The sequence below is a fragment of the Quercus robur genome, chromosome 7 (assembly GCF_932294415.1).
Source record: "Quercus robur chromosome 7, dhQueRobu3.1, whole genome shotgun sequence".
In the NCBI taxonomy this organism is placed as follows: Eukaryota; Viridiplantae; Streptophyta; class Magnoliopsida; order Fagales; family Fagaceae; genus Quercus; species Quercus robur.
This window is the reverse complement of record NC_065540.1, coordinates 1355746-1380211: the sequence shown is the minus strand read 5'-3', so window position 1 is coordinate 1380211 and position 24466 is coordinate 1355746. Positions and strand designations below refer to the sequence as shown.

Below are 24466 nucleotides of genomic sequence, written 5' to 3'. Positions count from 1 at the left end.
TCTCTAAGCCATTTGGACTTTCATTGTATGTCCTCGGCGATGTCTCTCCTCGGCTCGGGCCTTGGGCCCTAATATAAAGTGGGCCGGGGTCATAAATTCTCTGGCCCCACATATACTAAACCCATTGAAGGGCAAATTAATATTTATAGTAAACTAAATTCTAGACAAATCTTTGATTAATATAATTACACTACAAGTAGAATTAAAATTACTTTGTTTACACTCCTAGTAAAATTATAATGATTTTGTTTGCATTCTAAGTAGGATTAGATACAATGACTTTGGATAATAGACTTGGACATTGGCTAGGATTGAGCCCTGATATCTTTTAAAAAAAAAATTAAAAAAGGGAAAAGTTGCATTTTAAACTTTATAATTAATGGGTGTAACAAATTAAACCTTGTAGTTTTAAAAGTACTAAAATAAACCATGAGGATTTAAAAAGTAACAAATTAATCCCTCAATTTATTTAAACCCCAAACACAGTGTTTTTCCACTAAATGAGTAGATTTTTCTCAAGATTTAATTTATTAACTTTGAAAATATAATATTTAATTGGTTATTTTTTAAAATCTCAAGATTTAATTTGTTACTTCTAAAGCTATAGGGTTGAATTTTTAATTTAAAAATATAATTTTATTAAACTAAAAAATATACATAATTTTACTAAATATTAATTTATTTTGTTGTTAATGTGACACTAATTGCAAGTATTATCACTTTAATTTATAAGTATTAAAATTTCAAACAATTTGGAAAGAATTTTCTCCATTTTAAAATTAATCTATTTAATTCAAATTATATATCACAAATTTCACGTGTATAATGTTTTTAAATTTTAAATAATGTGATGTTCAAGAATAAAATCGTGGCCCTATACCTTCAACATTTTCCTCCTTTTCAGGGAATATCTTGGTAAGCCTAGGACCGAGTTCTCTATCAAGACCAACAATTGAAATGAAGAGAGATTATTTTACAATATATGACAAGAGCACCAAATGGCCAGATTCCATATTGTTAAAAGCCGAACTAGTTGCAACTATTCCGACTAATAATTCTAGCTAGTACCATACAATTTCATACACACATTGCAAAAATTGTCTCATGTGAGAAATTGTGATTGACTATCTATTATTAAATTGTCTATTACTATCAATCATATGAACCCACTATTTTCTTTTTGTCACTCACAGTTAGCCATATTGGACAGTTGTGGCAATGTTAATGAAAATGTACGGTGCTAGCATTGATGTTGTGACAAGGTACGTGTACACTTTACATATAGTTGTTCTGATCAAACAAAATCCTATGAAATGTCTGGCACACTTGACGATTCATCAGCTGTAAACTTCTCATACTCTACTACATACCTTTGACTCAGGAGCCTCCTCTGCATGTTGTTGAATCACAAGCACTGAAGACACAATGCCATGGGCTGAAGAAGTCAATATATCTCCAATAGGCCCTAGCTCTGCATCCTCAGCTACCATATTTGATGGGAACCGACCCTTCCCTACAACTATAAGATCATAGTCTCTACTCTTCCCTATTGTCAACACCCCCTCTATGACATTGCTAGCCACTTCCTCTCTATAATCCACCCCGCCACACTTGCGTCGAAACTCAGCAACTGCAGTCTCATCCAGCTTCTGTTTATGTACAGAAATTAGAAATTAATTGACTTTAGTGCATGCTATACGACCAATTAGCTGTTACAAACATATATAAGGTCTTTTTTTTAGGTAACAAGTTTACATAACAAAAATTTGACGACTTTCTTTCACAAGATTTGATATGACAGATTATGATTAGTGTAAGATTTTTCAGGTGGGATCACTACGCTAATCATAATCTACCAACTTTGTAGGCATGAAAAAAATTTGAAAAATTTATTACGTATCTAAACTTAATGATAGTACTGAGGTAGTGGTCTAATAGAAAGACTGATGGCCACTTTTGCTAGAGGGAGAGGAAGGAAAAGTAGAGTAAAACTGACCAGAAATATGGAACATTAATCTTTCTATAAGACTATATTTCATTAAGTTTAATTTTTGACCAACTCTACTCTGCTCCCTTTCCCTTCTCCTCTATCCAAACTGAATTGAAATAGTATCTTACCTTTTCTTTCTCACAATTCATTTTAGCGGTGGAGAAGCTATTGGTCTGATCACTACACTGTGTCTGGGAGATCTGATCACTACACTGTGTCTGGGCCGGTGAGAGCCGCAACATCTCGCCCTTAGACTCTTTACCATCCTTCTCAACGAACCTTATAAGTGTCACCTTAACTGCTGGATGCTCCGCTATCCTACCACCCAATTCCAAGGCCTCGCGATCATCAGGTCCACCGAAGAAGATTATGCAAACCCTATGAGCCACACTAGAATTAGGTCCTGGATTCTGGGTCTCAGTACCAAAACCCCGGTCCACAAGCACAGCCACTGAGCATGGTGCATCCTTTAGTACCCTCTGATTCACTTCTCTCCAACTTTGGGACACATTCTCAACCAACCCATCTCCCTCGTCTCTCCATCGTACATGGAAGGGCAAGATGATCATCGTGATCCTCTTATCACCTGCCACGTGGCAAATATCCTCATGCATGGTAGACATGGCCGAAATGGCTGTGGTAGGCCGAACCATAACTCGGCCTAATTGACTATAACCTTGGAATGCTTCAGCCACTCGGTCATGGCACTCGCCTCGGCGAAAACGATTAAAGAAAGGAAAACCATTCCTACGGACCCGATGGGCCATAACGATCGAAGAAGAGCGTTCTGTGAGCTTGACTAGATTCATGACAAAGAGTTTGAGAATGGAATTCTTAGTGCTTCGAGTGGACTCAATGAGGGCAATGATGGAGGGTACGTTTCGAGGGTCATGAACACAAGCAAGAATACGAAGCTCGTCTTTGGAGTCATTGGTCGTGGTCAAGTCACACAATTTTTTTCGATGAGTTCTAGTGGAGATGCCACGAGCTGGTCTATAAATGGTCATGACTGTTGGAGTTGTGATGAAGGTGGTGAACAATGCCATGAGGACTAGAATAGCAAATGTCTCGTCATTGAGTACCTGCATGTTCAACAATTTACAGAGTTAGAATCGAGACTCAATAGATATGGAACTCATGCAATTTACTCAATTATACTCGTAATTTTAAAAACAACATCTAGTTCTTTATTCATGCATGCATGAATGATCATGTGGTGCGTTTCATATCAATCAAAGTTGTCAATTCCCTTCCTTGTTTATTCCGGTTTATTCATTTGAAATAGAATATTTTGATGTCAATTTACTTCATGTACCGTTTGAGGTTATATATATTACAAAATAAATATATCAAAGACTTCATCACATAATGCTACCTAAATTATATCAAATTATTAATTCAAAATCAAGTAATATACATTTTTAATATCATCATTACATAATATAACATATCATATATGACTAAATGAAACAAAAGACAAACATATATATATATATATATATATATATAACATGTGAGTAAAGTAAAACAAGAAAAACACACATTCTTAATGAAAATAATGGTAATAATAAAATGTCAAATTTGAGTAAAATATGTCTTAATTTTATGAAATTTAAAATTTCTATTATAAATTGTTTTGTTTTTTTATACTTCAATTTTCATTGGAGAATATAAATTTTTTATATATAAGTGGGGGAGGGGGGCTTTTATAGAATTTAATGGATAATTTAAAAAAATTAATTTATTTTATCATTAAATTAGTTTTAAATAGATAATAAGAATTTAAAAAAAAAAATAGAAATGCAGATATTCAATCATTTTATTTAGGTTTGAACTTTATATATATATATATATATATATATATAAGAAAAAAACGATTTATAACAAAAGTTGTGTAATTTTTTTTATGTTTCTTCTATTTTCTTTAAAAAAATTGCAATACCCTAAAGTGATTACTTTGAAAAAGGTGATGTTTTAGGCTTAAAAGTTGGGTTGGCTGCTTTTAGGTTGGGCACAAAGTGACTGCCCACTAACTCTGTCTAAAGTCGGTGATTTTTCTTGTCCCAGCATGCGTCATGTTCATTAATCTCGATTCTCGACTGGTACCACGCATCACTTTGCCCTTGAACTGACGTGCTGGGGTTGGATGTTGAATTGAAATCAACCGTGCTAAATATAAAAGGTCTGTCGACAAAAATTAATCATCCATCTTTTTTAGAAATATTTTATGGAAAATTTAAAAAAATTATTAATTACAAAATGTTAATAAAAATTAATAAATTTTTCATTTTTATAAAAAACTTTTTAAAGTGGTTTACTAAGACATACGTTAGTAAAACCTAAGATAAAATAAATTTCATAATTTTTTTCTTAACTTATTTCATGTTATGATTTGTATAACATTATTTAAACTTAATCATTTTGGTATCAGTTTTATTTTATGGGCCTTGTTAACCGATGACTTTAGAAAATTTATCAATAAGTCATTTTAAGAAAGCTTTATCAGTTTTATGAAAAATGTAAAAATTTGTCAAAAAAGTTAATTACTTTTTTTTCATAAAATTTTTATTTAAAAAATAATTCTTAAATCAATGTTCTTATGAGATAAGTTAAAATTTTCCTTATTTATAACAACTTCAACTATTATAAAAATTATTTAAAATTCGTTGTGAAAGGAATTATTTGGATTAATGGAACAGTTGAGCAATCATGTCAAATTGGGAATAACCTATCAGTTGGAAAAGGTAATGTCATGCGTCTTTGTTCTCCCAGTTTGTGGATTCTACCATAGAATCTAGCTATTGTGAGATAAGTAATGTTACACATAATTATTTTGGTACTATTTTTTGTTTTTTCAATATTCAATTGAAAATTTTTGACTAAAATGTTGTAGGGCCAAAGAATTTGTAATTCTAGCCCACTTTACATTAGGGCCCAAGGCCCGCGCCGAGGAGAGATGTTGCCGAGGACGTGCAACGAAAGTCCAAATGGCCTAGAGGTGTAGCCGAGGACGATCCTGTCATCGGCATCCAAAACTTAGAAGGAAAGAATGGCACACCATCAAAGACAGCCCCCAAAGCGCTCCCAGAAGAAAGGACGAGTACAGTGTATGAGCGGTTCAAGAAAAAGCTGTCACTTCCGCATTGAACGCGCCAACAAACATCCTGGTCGCATTAATGGGGAAAGGACCCCTGAATAATGTGGCGACAAAGAACAAGGGAAAGGTTGTCATTACTGCAATTAAATACTCTGCGCCTGACAGAGCCATACTCTTCAGCTTTTACAACCACCCCTAATCACTTTGGGTATAGGCTGATAAGACAAATATCAGCCCTAAAAAGCTGAACCTGCATGTGGACGTTTGAGAGAGGGGAAAAATTAGTATAAAAGGAGGAGGAAGCAGCCAAAAAAAAGGCATGATGTATCGTCTCTAGGACCATTGAAACCTAGCGAAAAAGGAACAATAAGAACATTAATCTCCTCGGACGAGGTCCAAGGTCTGGAGCCACCCAGGCCGGGCCGAGGAGAAAGTCTTCTTGGATACGCTCAGTTCACCTTTGTGCAATCATCATGAACACCATGACTAACGACTGTCAGTCCATCAAGGCCTAGCCTTTTAGCCCACTCTCTACAAATTTATTATTTGGGTCTTTAACGTTCGAACCCAATACGATTTTTGGATCGCTACAAATTGAGTCCTTACAAATGTAAAACTGATCTTCTAACTTTTTTCAAATTTCATTTCAACTCTTTAACTTTGTTTTCATTCATTTCAGTCCTCTAAGTTTCAAATTTATTCAATTACGGTCTTTCCGTTAACTTTTGTTAAAACTTTTTGAAAAAAAAAAAAATCTAGATTAAAAATTTTGAAGAAAAATTTATCAAATTGAAAAATTAACCACAACACATAACAAAAGTTGATGGAAAAGCCTTAATTAAATAAACTTGAAAGTTAGAGAACTGAAATAAACAAAAAGAAAGTCAGAGGACTGAAATGAAATCTGAATAAACTTAAAGGGTCAGTTTTGTATTTTACCTAAAAAATTTTATTGATTCTTATCAAAGTTTACTTATAAACATCCATTTTTTACCTATTAATAACAATTTCTCACCTTAAGAATTTTGTATTTTTTTCATGACTTAAGATATTGTTGTGTGACAGATAATTATCGCTCTGTTTCGGCTGCTGAATTTTAAAGCAAAACTTTTTAATTTTTTTTGTTTATTGAGAATGTAAAATTTTTACCTAGAATGCTGAGTATAATGACCTACCTGGGTGGGTATTCTATACTTTAGTCACAGGTATTAACTCAAAAGCCTTATATTGGGACCCCTTAAAACAAGATAATAAGAATGGCAAGACCTTGACTACCTGGCCCTTGGACTTGCATAATCAACTTGTATCCTTAAAAAGAAATCAACTTATTGTATTCTACCCTTAGTTCTGAGAGACATGAATGATGCAACCCAAAATTTAAGTTACTGGAAGGACCGAGAACGAAATGATCACCTTATTTTCTTTAAGTGGTTCCCCTTTCTCTTTATAAGGTTCAAGGTTTGATCGATTAATATGAGGAAATGTGATGCTAGAAAAGACTCCAATGAAATGAACTTAGACTTAATTTCTCATCTATCTATTATTTTTGTTTGTTGATGTTATTCTAATATAGATTCTTTGCATTTTTTATTTTATTTTAGATAAAGCAGTATCTTACCGATAATTCCACTTTTTATTTATCTATACTATTATTTAAAGAGTTTTCTCTATTTGGATTCCTCATTTTTTAGTTTAAAAAAACCCCTACACCCCTATATTTAAATAGAGATAAAATTAAAGGACAATCTGGTAAAAATAAAACTCTAACTTCCATTAAAACATTGCCTAAAAAATAGAACCACTATCCTATTAATTTTCAAATTGATTTATTCACTTATAAATTAAATATTCAAAATAAAAATTATATATATAAAATAAAAAAACACAATTTTTTTTCTACAAAATAGGACCACTAACAAAAAATAAAAAAAAAAGACTCATAGCACGTCCGAACATGTGATGAGGCTAGTGAAATACTTAAAAATTTCTATAAACTGTTAATATGATGGATGAAAATTGACATTTCTAAATTTACAACTCATCATTTAAGTTCTCTACGTCCACCTCGTAAGTGTTTCCATTCGAACCATAAATTCTTAAATCTTCATTTTTCATAGTTGCACTTTAGAGAAAATTTGTTGCCACACATTAAAAAGAAATTAAAATCAACTTCCTATGCGATATTAAAGCAAATTTTAAAGACATGTAAAAAGGAAATGGATTGGAATAATGTAGGCCTCGTCAATGGGCCGGGCTAGGCCGGCCCGACCCGTTTTTACTTGGCCCATGGGTCTAATGGGCTGGGCTTAATGGGCTGTTGACTAGTCAATGGGCTGGGTCGGGCCGGGCTGGATGGAAAAACCCTAGCCCATGGCCCTACCCATGGGCAATGCCCATTTGGGCTTTAGCGGGCTGGGCTAGTGAGGTGGGTTTAATGGCTACCCATGGGCATTTTTAATAGGTCTTCAATGGGGTTATAAAAATTTAACCAAAAAAATTATAATTATATATTATTACAAACTATCAAATTGAACAATTAAATCTACTAAAAAGATTCTATTAAAAAAAAATACTGAGACATACCTCTTAAAAAGGTACTAAAATAAGATTAATTAACTTTTATTAATAAGAATAAATAAGTACATTGAATTAAATATCAACTCTTAAAGGAAATATTTGAAGAATAAAATATCAATTTTTAAAGAAAATATATGAAGAATCAAATATCAACTCATTAAGGAAAGAATTTCTTCCAACCAACGGTAAGCATTTTTTTTTTTTTTTTTTTAAGGAATTTCTTCTATAATTGTAACTTGTAAGGAAAGAATTGGAATTTATCAAAGGAAATAATGACTTTCTTTCCAGAGGCACAGAGGTAGGGCAACAGCCATCTTAGTAACTTTGTTTTAAAAATCAAAGCTACTAGACTAATACCAAAATATATATTTATTATGCATATTGTATCACAATCATTCCAAGTATTTAGTGGTTAGGTGTGTGGTCTTAAATTTTTTATAATGTCCAAAGTTCAATCCCTCACTCACCCAACCCCCAAATTATTTTGTTATAAATTTTGGGCAATGAGTCAGGCTAATGGGTCGGGCTACTGGGCTGGGCTAACGGGCCGGCCCACCGGACGCCCATGGGTAAAGAAACCAACCCATAGCCTGTCCCATTGGGCTACTGGGCTGCCCACGGGCTTCAATATTACCGGGTTGGGCTGCCTATTAGCCTGGTGGGCTAGCGGGCTACTGGGCCAGCCCATGGGTCATGGGCTATTTGATGACCCTCATAATGTGATTTGAGAAAGGGAATCAAATGGGGACAAACATATTTAGGGTCCGTTTGGATACAGCTGAAAACTGAAAACTGAAAAACACTGTAGCAAAATAATTTTTAAGTGTGTAAATAGTATCGTGAGACCCATTTTTAATGAAAAAGTTGTTAAAAAGTGAAATTTGTGGGTCCGTAAACAGTACACAGACCCACATATGACTGAAAATATGTTGAAAAGTCAAACTTTTCGGCAAAAAAAAAAAAAAAAAAAAAAAAAAAAAACAAAGAAGAAGGCAGAAACGCAAACGCGTCTGGGAAGCGCGTTTTGCGCTTCCCAAACGCACTCATAGTAAAGACAAGATCTTTTTTTTTGAGAAAGATAGTAAAGACAAGATCTAAAAGGAAATTTCATTGGGTAATTCCAAATGTGGTCCGCACCACAATAATGTATAGACATAGTGATTGGATCATTGACGCGGTGCAAAAAGCAAAAAAAAACAAAAAAAAAAAAGTTGGAAAAGGTTCTGGTGTTAAGATTGTTTTCAAATGATTTCCCATAATAATGGGCTGTTTTTGGTAATCCAAATTCCACCTACATATGACTAACATGTGGCGATCCCATATGGATCCATCTAGGCCAGATCTTTTTTTGATGGATCCATCCAGGCCAGATCGACGAACATTTTTTATTTTATTTTTATGAATAAAGAATTCGACTCGTTACATTATAAACTGTATAAAGTATATAATCATCATTTTTATTTTATTTTATATGCACAAGTACCTTTTCATCAGTATAAATGCAAGAAAAGAAAAATGTAACAGATGTTCTAAGGATATTGATTTAGAAAAAAAAAATTAAGAGAAAAAACAATTAATTATTTTGACAGTTTTTTATATTTCTTATGAAAATAATATTAAAACTTTTCTAAAATGATTTATTAACAAGGAAAATGTTAATGAAATTCCTAAGGACATTTGTTAGTGAACCATTTTAGGAAATTTTTTATGAGAAAAAAAAAACGATTAATGTTTTAACAGCGTTTTCTATTTTCCATAAACGTAGTGTTAAATCTTTACTAAAATGATTTGTTAACAATTGCCCTAAGAGCATCTGTTAACATAATCTTATTAACAATTACCCTAAGGGTACTAATTAACATAACTCAAGTAGAATTGCACTTTATTTCTTTGAGTTGTCAAACGAAAAGTTATAAATTGTGATACCTTTCCAAATCTTTTGTTATCATTATTACATGTAGTAACCAATTTAAAATTATAATCCTTTAATTAATTAACTCTATCTTAGTAAATCAATGGACGGTAAATTTCTATTCTCTTTTAAAAAGTATAGGTGTAATTGTCATGCATTCTTGGTGTGTTAGTTACTTCATAAATACAGAGTTCTTATGCAGTGGGGGAGCAAAAGCCCAGGTTTAAATCTTTAGGAGAAAGTTTCACACATATATACTTAGATTATTCTAAAATAAAATTCTATCTTATATAAAAATATAAATATAAATATAAAATATATAAAAATATAAATAAATAAAAAAGAGTAAAGGTGTATCTAGAAACTGTTAAGGAGTGCCTACATTTTTTTTTTTTTTTTTTGGGGAAAGAAAGGTGTGTCTACTTTAAGAAAGCTTTGAATTTTAGAGAATCTAACTTTTATACTTAAAAAAAAAAAATTTATTATTATTATTATTTAAAAAAATATAAAAATAAATAAAAATAAAAATAAAAATAAAACTAAAAACTATCTTCTGATGAAATTCGGTGGAGGGAAGATTGATCAATGAGAAGGCTATAATATGAATCTATCCAGAAAACGTGTTTTTCACTCCCGTTTGAACAAAACCAAACAAAACAAAAGTTCTTTTTTTTAGTCCATCTGTTTGGCAAAATTAGGCGAGCTTTCAACTTTGGTTTTTTTTTTTTTTTTTTTTTTCATATTTAAGCTACGAAAACTAATATTTTAAGAAAAAACTTACTTTTCTTTTTTAGATTTTTTTAATGGGTGTTCAAACGCATTCATTAAGAAAAAATCTAATGGACTCAACCACATAGGAAAATAATAAAAATAATAAATAAATATCCCTTTAATTCAACATTGAGCAATTCCAAAAAGGAAAAAAAAAAATGATCAATTGCAATAACCTTAACCAAGCTCCTTATTTTTTTTTATTATATATAAAATAGAAATTCTACTCTAACTAAATCTAAGTGTATATATATATATATATATATATATATATATGTGAAAATACATTCTAAAAACTTGAACCTTGACTCTTACACCCCATAAGAATTTATATTTGTGGAGCGCCTTTCAAGCCAAGAGTATACGGTGGTTTAACCAAGCACTTCATTCGTTCATCGAACTCTTATCTTTTAATGACCATCGCACTAAAGATGCGCGGTGATTTAACCAAGTATTTTATTCGTTCATTGACTCTTATCTTTTTCTCTATTCTTAATAAATAAATTATTTAAAATTACCGGATATACTATTTATTAGGAAGGTGTGTTGCCATGTGATTTTCATTGTAAAAACTTCACTATCTTAATATTTCATTATTTCTATGTTGAAAAATCAACCCCATGAGCTGTCCAACGTACTTGACCAATAATGTTTTGTAATTTGACTAAGAAGACCTCTAGGTATTTATAAGTGATCAAATTTTCCTACTCTAACTGGGTGTTTGGAAGAGGAGTTTGAGTAATGTTGTTTGGGTATTTTTGATACATGTGTGGGTGAAAAAATATATTATAATATGTGTAAGTGTGTTTAAAATACTAAAAAAAAAAAAAAAAAAAAAAAAAAGTCCCAAAAAAAAATGCAATGCTCTTAACAAACAAAAAAAAATGTGAAAAAAAAGAAAAAAGAAAAAGAACTAACCTTCTTCTCCTTGCCGATGTTGAGAACAATGAGCTCAACCAAACCTTTGGTATTCATTAGCACACCTAGCGTCAATGATTCCCTCACTGGTATCATAAACATCATCGCCACAGCAAAAGTCCCAAGAATTTTCCCAGCACACGCAGTGGATATAACCAGCGCCAATAGACCCCATGCCTCTGCGCCTCTTATTTTGGCCACATCAGTCTTTAACCCACTTGCAGCAAAGTACAGAGGAAGAAGCAAGCCTGCAACGAAGTCCTCTATCCTTTCTATCAATATTCGAGCAAAGTTTCCTCCTTTTGGGATTGCCAATCCGAACACAAATGCTCCAAAAATGGAGTGAATTCCAATCAAGTCAGTGACAAACCCAGAAACCAACACTCCAGCCAATGTTAGACAGATGTATGCTTCATCAACCGCATCTTGTTGCGGCGCGCATCGACGAGCAACCCATTTCATTGCAGGTCTCATGATGACGAACATGAAAGTAACAAAAGCCGCGCCAGAGAGAAGAACCCAGACTGATACCAAGGCGTTCTTATGGCCTCCAGTGTTGCCGTCGGCAAGTGCCACAGCTAGAGCTAATAGGATCCACGCTGCGACATCGTTCAACGCAGCTGCAGCCATGGCAATCTCTCCCAATTGGGTTGTTAAGAGTTTGAGTTCAGCTAAAATGCGTGCCAGGACCGGGAAGGCGGTGATGGAGAGAGCAACTCCCATGAACACGAGGAATTGGCCGTAGCCGGCTTTGTCAGCTCCATCTATGGTTTTTCTGAGGACAAAAGCGATGCCTATGCCGCAGATGAATGGGAGGGAAATTCCGGCAAGTGCTATGCCTACAGCTCTTTTACTACCCCGACGAATTGAGCTTAGATTGAGTTCAAGACCTACAAGGAAGAGAAAGAAAAGGAGACCGATACTGGCTACAGATTCAAGTATAGGAGCGCTCCATGCGGGAAATATTCGGTGCAAGTACTTTTTGTTTTTTCCGAAAGCCGACGGTCCGAGTAGAATTCCACCCTGAAAACAAATAATTAAGTTAATTAATCAATGAATATGTTCGAATATATGCATCTTCTCTCACCACTTATGAATCTCATATTGGGCCCCCACATATTGTGAGAGTAAAAAATATAAGATAATTATTGATCTCAGAGAGAGAGAGAGAGAGAGAGAGAGGGTCTTACGACTATCTCTGCTATGACTTTGGGTTGACGGAGGGGTTTGAAGCAGAAGGCAAGGAAGCGGCTGACCACAAGAATTAAGACGGTTTGAACAATTAGGAGTGGAAAGGCATAGTCTAGGGGATTATCGCCTTGCCAAGCTCCATTTGATGCGGTTTTGATGGAGGTTATATTGACTGGCATGTTTAATAGTGATAAAGCTTTGCCAGGCTTGTGTCCGTGTGTTTCATCAAAGGAATTAGATTTGAGGGGCTCTGTTGGTGAGGAGAGATAGGTAGGATTTGGAGATGAGCTAAGCAATTATTGAGAGTGGGGGTGTAGAGCTTTATAGAAGGAGCCAAGCTAGATCAGGGTCCACCACACAGTCTTAGAGTGACCTCACGTTCTTGGGGCAGGACCACTGTACAATTTGGACGGTGATTGGATACATCCAATAAATTTCTTATTTTCTTCGTTTCCTAAAATGCTAAAAATTCATTAAACAATGCTAAAAAAATCAATTTAGTGATGTTATGAATATTATAAATTTTCTAATTTAGAATTTACTACTGTTGTATATGAAATCACACCAAGATATAATTTAAACATTTATTTATTAAAAAATGTTATATCTACAACATTTTTACAATAAGTCCTAGGAGACAGGTTGTTACTAATTGTTATTGTTGGATTAAAAAAATAATCTAAGTGATAGGTTCAAATTTGAATCAATAACAACTAACCAGTAACCACCTATGATTTGTTATGAAAATATTATAGATGTAACGCTTCTCTTCAATTATTAGATGGTTGAAACATATAAATTATATTCATGACCAAATTAATTTATAAGTTTTGAGTAGTAAATTTTGTATTAGTAATTATAGTATTTTTCTTACCATTTTTTACATTAAAAAATTAAAAAAAAATGTAACAATAAATATGATTCATACAAGATTGATAATATAAAAAAAATTAAGTTAATTTTTGTCTCTAAAAACTTTTTTCATTGAATGAGTTTTCTGTATTTAGCAAGATTATATTCAAGAACAAAACAAAGTGAACGAGAGAAGAAATGATCTCGCTTAATCACAGAAATTATCTATGAATTAAGGGAGGAAGCTTAACAGAATTGCAACAGAACCAACTAACTTAGAAACTAATTTTCGTGCCAAGGAAGCCTAAGTAGTATAATCAACCAATATGACGTCGTGCTAAGTTAAGCATATCTATGATAAATGAAATGCTGCGTTTGGCCACTCCTATCACTCAATGAAACGTTGCGTTTGAACTAACTGACTAAAGGTTAGTGTTTTAATCGAATGACATCGTCAGGCACCTTCTTCTTCTTCGCATCACTCTGAGATTTCTTCTTAGCTTCAACATCCCCCCTCAAACGAGTGGGGGAAGACTCCATCAAGAGTTTGCATTACTAAAAAAGAAATAGAGGAGCTGTCAAAGGCTTTGTAAACGCATCAGCCAAATTGTCTTTACCAAAAGCAAATTTAACACATAGATCCTTGCGCAAAACTTTTTCATGAACATAATGGAAGTCAACCTCAATATGTTTTGATCTAGAGTGAAACACAAGGTTAGCAGATAAGGCAATGGCAAACACATTGTCACACCAAGGCATAGGAACATGTGAAAGAAATATGCGAGGCTCTTTAAAAAGTAGACGCAGCCAAGCTAATTCAGTAATTGTGTTACTCTTTTGCCTCTTTCGGCCTCGGTAGAAGAGCGTGATACTCTTTTGCCTCTTTCCCTGAATAAAAAATAAACCCTTAACTTATTTTCTCATTTCATTTCAATCTCATATTATTTGTGTTAGTTTGATACTTTGATGCACTAATTAAATAGTTTGTGTTGGTTTGGTGCTATGCTAAGGTTCGTAAGATTATAAATTTGTTGTTATTTATGTTGGTTTGATGCACTAAACCAACACAAATAAAATAATAAATTTATTACTATTTATGTTGATAATCTTATAAATTTATTGTTCTAACCCTCAGTTTTTTATTTTTTTTATTTATTTTTTGGGTTAAAATATTGGCCAATCCATGTGTCCAACCTAATCCAACTCAATTATGTGAGTTGGGTTGAATTTTTTTCAACCCAACCATGGTGGATTGGATTGAAAAAACTCCTCCCAACTTATGTATACCCCTAAATTCCATTGACAATGGAATTAATGTTTCTACAGCATTGCAGTATGCCGCACGCTGCTAATTTAATTTTTGATTCATTACCTTTTTCTTGGGATAAAAAAGAAGAAGTCGAAAACATCATTTTGATTCCTACATTTTGGGGTTATAGTCAATTTGGTCCTTATTATTTTCATCTTGCAGTCAATTTGGTCTCTATTATTTTCATCTTGCAGTCAATTTGGTCCCTATTGTTAACTCACTAACTGAATATGTCTACGTAACTAACGGTGTGCACATTTGGCACACTTGAAGCTAAGGCGACTTAGGAAATAATATTAAAAAAATTTCACTAACATAAAAAAATTCCACCTCAACATTTAATAAATAGAAAAAACCGTATCAAAAAAAAAATGAATAGATGATTTTTAAGCCAAAAAGAAATGAATTTAGATAAAATAAAACTTCAAAAACCAAAAGTCTCTGTTATTTTCTTTCAATCCAAACCCACGATCAATGGAACTAAAATACTAAAATATAGGAGACACTGACACAAAATGAAATAGAGCAGATATGTATCAAAATTGATGCAAAACCCAAAAGATAAACTAGATCTAGAACATAAATCATATCCAAAGCAAAATAAAAATAAGACACCCATATTTAAATGAAATTGACCCTGGATCCACAATCACAATGACAATTAAAAAGAAAATTCAATTTTCTTTTTTGTTTATCTTGCTCTTGGTGATGGAATCATCAAATTAACGTTAATAGCAAAGAACCATTGGCCTGCATTTGGTAAAGCCTCTTAACTCCAATGGCTATCTCTTCCAACCAATATCCGCTTCATCTTATGGTACTTCATGGGATCTGTCTTCATACCATTCTTCTTTTGGATCTCCTTAGCCTTAACAGCCTCATCGATGACGAAATCAGCTTCATCACCATCATCAGCAATGAGATTGGGCCCACCATCGTGACCCTAGTCGAGAGCATGCTTGGTACACCACCAGTACTCTGGAGGGTCTCGCCATTTCAGGCGAAGACCGTGGCCGAGTCACGAGCGAAACCTACGGCGGTGGCGTGGTCCTGTTCTGAGAAAATATTGCATGAACACCAACGGACTTGAGCACCAAGGGCTGTCATGGTCTCATTAAGGACAGATAGTGTGTTGTATTTGAGTTCCATTGATTGTGGGTTTGGTTCATTTTCCAGCCAATTTTTCTTTGTTTGGTTGTGTTTGGATCGAAAGAAAATGAAAGAAAATAACAAAGACTTTTGAGGTTTATTTTTACTTTTTTAAATTCATTTCTTTTTGGCTTAAAAATCATCGGTTTTTTTTTTTTTTTTTTTTTTTTTTTTTTTTTTTTTTTTTTTTTTTTTTTTCTGATGTGGTTTTTTATATTTATTAAATGTTGAGATGGCATTTTTTTAGACTCTTTTGATTGATTATTGCTAAATCTGAAATTTATTTACGTTATAGATACTGTTTTAACTTATTTAGTGAAATGAGGAGAGATGGGTCGGATTTGGAGATGAGCTAAGCAATTATTGAGTATGGGGTGGGTGTAGAGCTTTATAGGAGCCAAGCTTCATCATGGTCCACTACACCTGTCTTAGAGTGACTTCACGTTCTTGGGGTAGGACCAAAGCACAATTTGGACAATGATTGGATACAGCCAAGAAATTTCCTTCGTCTCCTAAGGTTGAGTTTGTTTCGATGTAAAATATTTTTTGGGTGTAAAATATTTTTGGGAAAGAAAAATATTTTCTAGTGTTTGGTTGTATTTTAAAAATTATATTAGAAAACAATTTTCAGTGTTTGATAACATTCTAAAAATGTTATTTTCCCACAAATTTTTTACATTTTCTCAGCTATTTTTCTCAGCTTCCAAATAAATTTTATATCAGAAAAAACCACCGACACCACCACAAACTCACCTCAACAACCCACCCACATCAACAAACCACCACTTGCCACCACAACAACTCTAATTTAAAAAAAAAAAAAAAAAAAAAAAAACCAACACCACCATAAATCCACCTCAACAACCCATCCACATCAACAATGGCTATCAACAAACCCACCACAACCCAATAAAAATCCACACAACCGGCCACAGCCCACAACCTAAGGTCCCACAACACCGATCCCCACCACCACTGACTCACAGGCCACAACCCAACGATCCATTCTCTTCAAATTGAAGTGATCGAAGCCATCAATTTCATCGGAAGAGAAGGTAAAGATTGAAGCTTTGGAGGAAGAAAGGAAGCCATCAATTTCTCGGCGATCTCGGCTTTCTTTGTGGCGCGATCGGTCATGAGCTAAAAGGCTCTCCACTCTCTCTTCATTCTGGGTGGTGAGGAGGCATGATTTGGGCGGTGGAGGCGACGGTGGGGGCGGCATGATCTGGGCTGGCTGGAACTTAGCTGGGCGGCCACCTATACTCTCTCTTCTAGCTCTCTCTCTCTCTCTCTCTCTCTCTCTCTCTCTCTCTCTCTCTCTCTCTCTCTCTCTCTCTTTGCGCGTCTGAAGTTCGGAAATGGTTTGAAGGTAAAATAGAAGTGTAAAAAATTTTCCGGGTCAAAGCCATGATTTTTACGGTCAACTGAAAATATTTTCCGAAAAATGAATTTTTCATGCACAATCAAACACCCACATTTACGGAAAAGCATTTCCAAAAGTAATTTGAAGCCAAAACAAACACAGCCTAAATGTTCAAATTCAAAATTCTTTGATGTTGTGAATAAATTTCACTATTTAGAACTTATTACCATTGTATAAGAAATCGTGCCAAGATATACTTTAAACATTTATTTATTAAAAAATGTTATATTTATAATATTTTCATAACAAATTTTAAGTGGCCACTTTAACTTTGGGGGCCAAATAAATAATGAAATAGTACCCTTTTTTTTTTATAGGAGTACTTTTTTTTTTTTTTTTTTTTTTGTATACACTATATTCATATTATGTATATAATTAGTGTAAACTAGTACTAGAAACACAATTTAATATACAATACAAGTTATTCAGGGAAAAAAATACAATACAAGTTAAATAGTTTTTAACTTGCTCATAAATATAAAATTTAAAATTAAATTATAACTTATTAGGTATAATAATTAAGACAAAGAATTACTTTAAAGATTATTAAAAATTAGACAACCAATCAAGCATAACATTATTTTATTTATGTGGTGGACTATATGTTTTTACAAAACTAATATTAGTCTATTATATTTATATGTTATGTAAAATTTATATCAATTTAAATAAAAGTTAAGGAATATAATAATAAGAAGTGTTCTTGGGAGAGGAGAAAAAAGAGTGATTGTTAAGAGCATCCATAGTAGTGGAGTTAAAAATTTAGCTTTTTAGCTCCACCAAAAGTTACTTTATCTATTTTACCTACACACATGCTGTAGCAGTGGATCTATTTTAGCTTTCAATACAATAAAATAATATAAATATCACAATAAAATAATATAACCACTACAATAAAATAATATATCTCACTACCCAAAAAAACATACACAGCACCAACCACAACCACCTCTACCATCAGCCACAGCCACAACCACCACCAACACCACCACCACCACTAGTCCACAGCAGGCAAAAAAAAAAAAAAAAAACCCCAAATCTCCAATTTTTTTTCTCAACCCAGACCAAACAAAATAAAAAATCACTAGAAACCCACCCGATCGGCAAGCAAGTAGTTCGATCGGCGGTGTGGGTCTGAGGTTGATCGGTGGCAACACCCACACCCACCACCACCCACTGATGCCGACGAACCCAACCACCCACCAACGCCAATCTACCCACACAACCACAACCACCACCACACCACAGCCCACGGCAGGAAAAAAAAAAAATCCAAGTAAGGGTGAAAAGGATCGGCGCCGGGGTCTGCGGCGTGGGTTGGCAACGCGGGGGTGGGCTGGTAGTGGTGAGAGGAAGTTGAGAAAGAGCTGAGAGGTGAGAGTTGAGAGGAGATCAGAGTTAAGAGAGAGAGAGAGAGAGAGAGGTAATATTTTAATGGGGGTAGGAATTTTTTTTTTTTTTTTTGCTCTAAGCTACAGTGCACATCTATCTATAGATGTGCACTATAGCAAGTCATCTATAAAAAAAAAGTATAGCTCCACACCCTATAAAAGCACTAGTACAAGATTAACAGTCCATGGTTGGGCGGATTTTAGGAAGATGGAAAAGAAATATGAGAAAATCGATGAGAAAATGTTTTTGGGGTGTTTAGTTTGGTGGATTTCAAAGGGAAAAAATTGGCGGGGTTTAAGTGTTTTCTCCTAGATCTACCAAAATGCTATCTCTCAACTTTAAAGGGGGGAAGGGGGGGGGGGGGGGGGGGGGGGGGGAGTAGTTGTAGCCAATTGACTAAGCCACCTCTCTTCTCATATTTTGGTTTTTTTTTTTTTGGTGTGATACATGGCTTCTCTTCTTGTTTTTCGTTTTTTCTTTTTGGTTTTGTGTTTTGCTCCTTTTAGGGCATTTTGCTATGCTTCTTCTTATTTTAATTTATTTTTTTCTTTCTCAGTTGGGGGGGGGGGGGGGGAGGAGGGGGGTTTAACTAGACGTGATTTTTTTAATTGGTCATGATTTTTCTTTTTTAATAAACTTGGGTGATAGATTATTTATTTTTTATTTTTTTAACTAGGCATCATTTTTTAATAAGGACATATGAGTAAATTTATACAAACTATATTTTCTTTCTTTCCATTTTTTTTATCAAACAAATAATAAAAAAATTTATTCCTCCATTTTTTCTATCCTCCTACTTTTCTATTTCTTCTTCATTTTCATTAGATTCCAAACAAAACAATTATACACAAAGTATGGACATTTATGTTAGCTTCATTGTATACATGACACGGATGGACGATCCAATCACGCTCTAATTAAAATTTCTTTTTCAAATAGTTATCGAAGACATTCTTCCCATATGGTCTATTTCATATGGTTTAATATTCCTAATCGACGGAAGTTCCCCATGATATCACAAGGAAATGCATTCAACATCAAAGCTCCTCTAAGAGAAGTAATCACTACAAAAAAAATGTTCAGAGCCGCATTTTTTAAACGCGGCCATAGTTAAGATTAAAAAAAAAATACGCAGGTCCTATAACTGCGTGTTTTAAATGCGGTAATAGCTCCACCCCCAAAAATGCGGCTATAGCTCAACAAAGCGCGGCTTTAGACGCGTTCTATGGCCGCATGTTTAAAATGCGGCCTTTGTTGTTTCTTTAATCTATGTTTTTTAAAAACGCGGCTTTAGCCCGTCTGTAGCCGCATTTTTGCAAACATGGCTTAAAAAAACACGGCCTAAGACCCGTGTGTTTTGTAGTGAATCAAGATTGCAAAGACGTCACCAATTTTGATTATGTTTGTTATTTTTCTAGTATACTCTTTTGCCTCTTTCCCTGAATAAAAAATAAATTCTTAACTTATTTTCTCATTTCATTTTAATCTCATATTATTTGTGTAATTTTAATACTTTGACACACTAATTAAAAAGTTTGTGTTAGTTTGGTGCTATGATAAGGTTTGTGAGGTTATAAATTTGTTGTTATTTGTGTTAATTTGATGCCCTAATCAATCCACACATATAAGATTATAAATTTATTATTATTTATGTTGATAATATTAAAAATTTATTGTTCTAATGCTCAGTTAGTTTTTTTTTGGTTAAAATATTGGCCAACCTATGAGTCCAATCTAGATCAACTCAATTATGTGGGTTGGGTTGAATTTTTTTCAACCCAAACATGGTGGATTGGATTGAAAAAACTCCTCCCAACCTATGCATACTCCTAAATTCCATTGACAATGGAATTAATGTTTCTACTGCATTGCACGGTTTTGAAACTTGAACCGAACTGTACGGTCCAACTGGGAAAACCTCGAATTGTTCATTTTTAAGGTCTATTTAACATCAAGAACCATTCTATGCAACAAAAAAAAAAAAAAGGTAGGGACCTGGATGAATTGCGGTCCGACCGCCTGGTTTTGAAAACTGTAAGTGGTTCTAGTGGTTCACACAGGTCCCTTTTTTCAAGCCTTAAACGGCACCGTTTTCTCTTCAAAATCACTATGTCCTCTTCTTTTCCCCCTATACGGCATCATTTGGATCCTCAAAGGGTCAAGAATAGAAACCCTCATTGCCTCACTCTCACAATCTCAGCACTCTCTGAGCTCTCTCTCAACTCAACCTCAACACCTCGACCTCGTTGCCTCAACCTCACTCTCATCTCATCTCTGCCTCTCTGCCTCATTGGCCACGGGACTTCTCAGCTCAGATTGCAACTCTCCTCACTCTCATCTCTGCCTCTCTCCTTTGTCGGCTACCACCCTCCCCTGTGAAAGTTGATTAGGTAAAATAAATCTTTTACATGTGAAAGTTGTGATTTATTCTTGTTTTTTCTCGCTAAATCTGTGAACATCAAAAGTATTTCAGAAATTGTATGAAGTTGTGATTCTTTGACTCTATGTATTTCAAAAATTGATGGGTCTGAGTGTTTGACTAGTTGTTTAGTCTTTTAGATTAAAATGGAAATAGAGACTGGGTCTACTCCATCACATGAAGTTGATTCCAATGCAATGAAGTCTAGCTCAAGAGTAAGGGAAAATGTTGATCCGACTTGGGAACATTTTAGCTGTCTTGAGAAAAGTTTGACATTTCTTATTTGTCTTGTGAAAGTTATGATAGAAAAAAATATTTGAAAGATGGATCTCTAATTGAATTAGATTACTTTAGTTAATTTAATGTATTTATATATATTTAAAATAATTATTAAATTAATTAAGACGTCATCACGGTTCGACTCCGGTTCAATCTCAAAAATCTTAAACTTCTCATTTTTACGGTTCAATGAACAGTCCGGGCCTGAAAACTATGCTGCATTGTAATATGTTGTTGCTATTTTAATTTTAATTAATTACCTTTTTCTTAGGATAAAAAAGAAGAATGAAAAGAAAAGTAAAGATTTGCTGTTTGCCTAGAATGTAAACCGATCAAAATACATATTAAATTATTAAAAAAAAAATTGTTTTTATTTATAATAATTGGGAAATGGGGAGTACATATTCTCTACATTAAAAAAGAAAAAGAAAAAAAGGTGTTATAATTTGATGTATTAATGTTTAAATTCAAAATAAAATGTTAATTAAAATTTTATTTATTATGTTTTCCACATAACATCAATAAGAATCATAATTGACATGTTAATTTACCCAATTTTTATAATAAAGTTAATAGTATCTTGACTATCTTCAATTCTTTTTTACTTTTTCTTTTCCTTCATAATTTTCTAGAGCGTGTTAATATATTGACGAGTGTAGCTAAAGCTTGGTACTTCCACGCAGATTAATGCTTAACACTGTGTTTGGTTGGGGGATAATAGAGAGGATGGAAAACAAAGGGAGGAAAATAGGGTGAAAAATAGTGTTTTCTATTGTTTGGCATGCTGAGGAAAATGCTAAGGATGGAAAACTCTGGAGAAAATTTTCTCTCCTGAACCCATAATTTGCATCCTTCTAAATCAGGAGGAAAATTGTGGAGAGAAAACTGCTCTCACCGTGAAATTACACAAATGCCTTCTCCCACCTATCCTCTTCACAAACACAACAGCTGTTTTGGAATCAAGTAAAAAAAAAAAGAGCTAGTGTTGGAGAAAAAAAAAAGAGAGAATGAGAGCACTAGCTGGAACATTCTTGAATGAGGGAGAAAAAGAAAGAAAAGAAGGGGGAGATAAAGAAATAAGGACAAACGTGTATGGAGGAAGAAAAAAAAAAAAGAGAGCGAGAGTTGGAGAGAGAAAAAAAAAACGTATGGCTGAAATCAAATGAGAGAAATGAGAAATAATATAAAGAATAAAAAATCTTAATTGAGAAACGTTACCACAATATTTTCACAATAAATTTTAAGTAACAGATTGTTATTAGTTAATATTGGTGAGTAAAAAAATAATTTCAGTGGTGAATTCAAATTAAAACTAGTAACAACTTTCCACATAAATTTTGTTGTGAAAGTATTGCGAAAAATGTTATGGACATAACACTTCTCATTAAAAAATATAATTGTTGGTAAATTTTATATTATTTAATGAGTACAAATAAATCTATTTATTACCATTATGTAATAAGGGTATAATAGTCAATTTATATAAACTACATTTTTTATCCTCCCACTTTCTTTTTAACCAAACAAAAAAGTTTTCTACCCTCCTACTTTTGCATCCCTCCAACCAAATATACAAGAAAAAAACTAAATATTTTTCATTCTTTCACTTTTCTATCATTCCACAAATTTTCACCCCTCTCGCTTTTTCAGTCTTCCAACCAAACACGCCATAGCCTTCAAAGTCTTCAAAGTCTGCATAGCTGTCCCTTTAAAAAAAAAAAGGTTTTCATAACTGCCAGGCCTAGAAAGAAGCTGCATCTTCAATCTCCAATGATGGTAACCCGTGACCGGGTCATGAAGGTAAACTGAAAAGCACAACTCAAGACTGCAGAACCGTACAAAGTAACTGTCAAAGTCAGTCATTATACTCAGTCACAATTTTACACCCATCTGGCTTTTTCACTCTTCCAACCAAATAAACCATAGCCTTCAAAGTCTTCAAAGTCTGCGTAGCTGTCCCTTTAAAAAAAAAAGTCTTCATAGCTGCCAGGCCTAGAAAGAAGCTGCATCTTCAATCTCCAATGGTGGTAACCCGTGACCGGGTCATGGAAGTAAACTGAAAAGCACAACTCAAGACTGCAGAACCGTACAAAGTAACCGTTAAAATCAGTCATGATACTCAAACAAAGTACACAGTAAAAATAGGGGTAAAAATAGAAGAAGAAGACTCAAACGACTAGTTAATGACTAATTTCATATTAGAAACGATGTCGTTTAACTTAGCTTATTTATGTTTTAATGAAACGGATCGTTTTGGTATGCTATATTTGGTTTAAGTCTTCCAATGCTCTGATTCTCCATTGGGTTACGGAATTAGCTTCAGTGCACAATTAAGCTCCTACCTTCCAGCTGTCATAACTGCCTTCCAGCTGTCATCCCTTGAATAACGGAGCATAATGTGGAGTGGATTATCTTCAGTTAGATCGGTTTTAGTTTCTGGAATGATCTTGATGTAATTATACTATATAAACAGTTTTGATTGTTGTATTGATTAAGTTGGTGAAATACATTTTCTTGGAATTCTCTCCAGAAACTTCTCTCTCTCTTTTCTCTCTTTCTCTCATTGTTTGTTCTTATTTCTGCCATTGTTGTACACTCTAGCAAGCTCTAAATCTTTCAGTAACAGACATGTGAGTCATTTGACACATCTAACGAAAACACCAACGTTCCTTTTACTCAATCATATTACTCTCCAATACGGTAGTTTGAACATTCGGGAAAAGACGTGTAAACTGTCGTAACAAATGAAAATGATGTTTTGAGATTGTCTAGGGTCATTCTCAAAAAAATGATAAATTGAATGATAAATTGAACTTAAAAAAGAAAAAGAGCAGCGACATAGTTTGGTCATAAGTGGATGCCCATTACCCAATTTTTCATTCCAAGCTTCTTGTTCTTGAATTTCCTATATTATTCTTCATACAAACTATAACATTAGGACTATTTAATGGTAGACACTATCATAGTTTCATAGGCCAGTATTCTATAAATCTTGATAAGGTTATTGTTAGAGCATTTTAATATTAAATAATTAAAATGAATAAATGTTATAACATAAATGTAAAAATGAGGGAGTGAATATGGAAGATGACGAGTTAGTAAAAATGTTTAATCTCACATTGAAAATGAGAGAAACTATTTTTTTTTTTTTTTAATTGTGGTGTTTATTCTTTCTAATATTCAAAAA

The 24466-nt window shown here is 33.5% G+C and overlaps 1 protein-coding gene across 1 annotated transcript; it reads right to left on the bottom strand.

Moving 5' to 3' along the window:
- Positions 1-952: 952 nt before the first annotated feature.
- On the bottom strand, positions 953-12760 carry LOC126691637 (cation/H(+) antiporter 20-like). The gene is made up of 4 exons (XM_050386681.1): positions 12456-12760; positions 11266-12288; positions 2119-3072; positions 953-1649 (listed from the first exon to the last, which is right to left on the bottom strand). Exons 1-4 carry the CDS (start codon positions 12633-12635, stop codon positions 1353-1355), a joined length of 2454 nt encoding a protein of 817 aa, XP_050242638.1. The 5' UTR covers positions 12636-12760; the 3' UTR covers positions 953-1352.
- Between the last annotated feature and the right edge of the window lie 11706 nt (positions 12761-24466).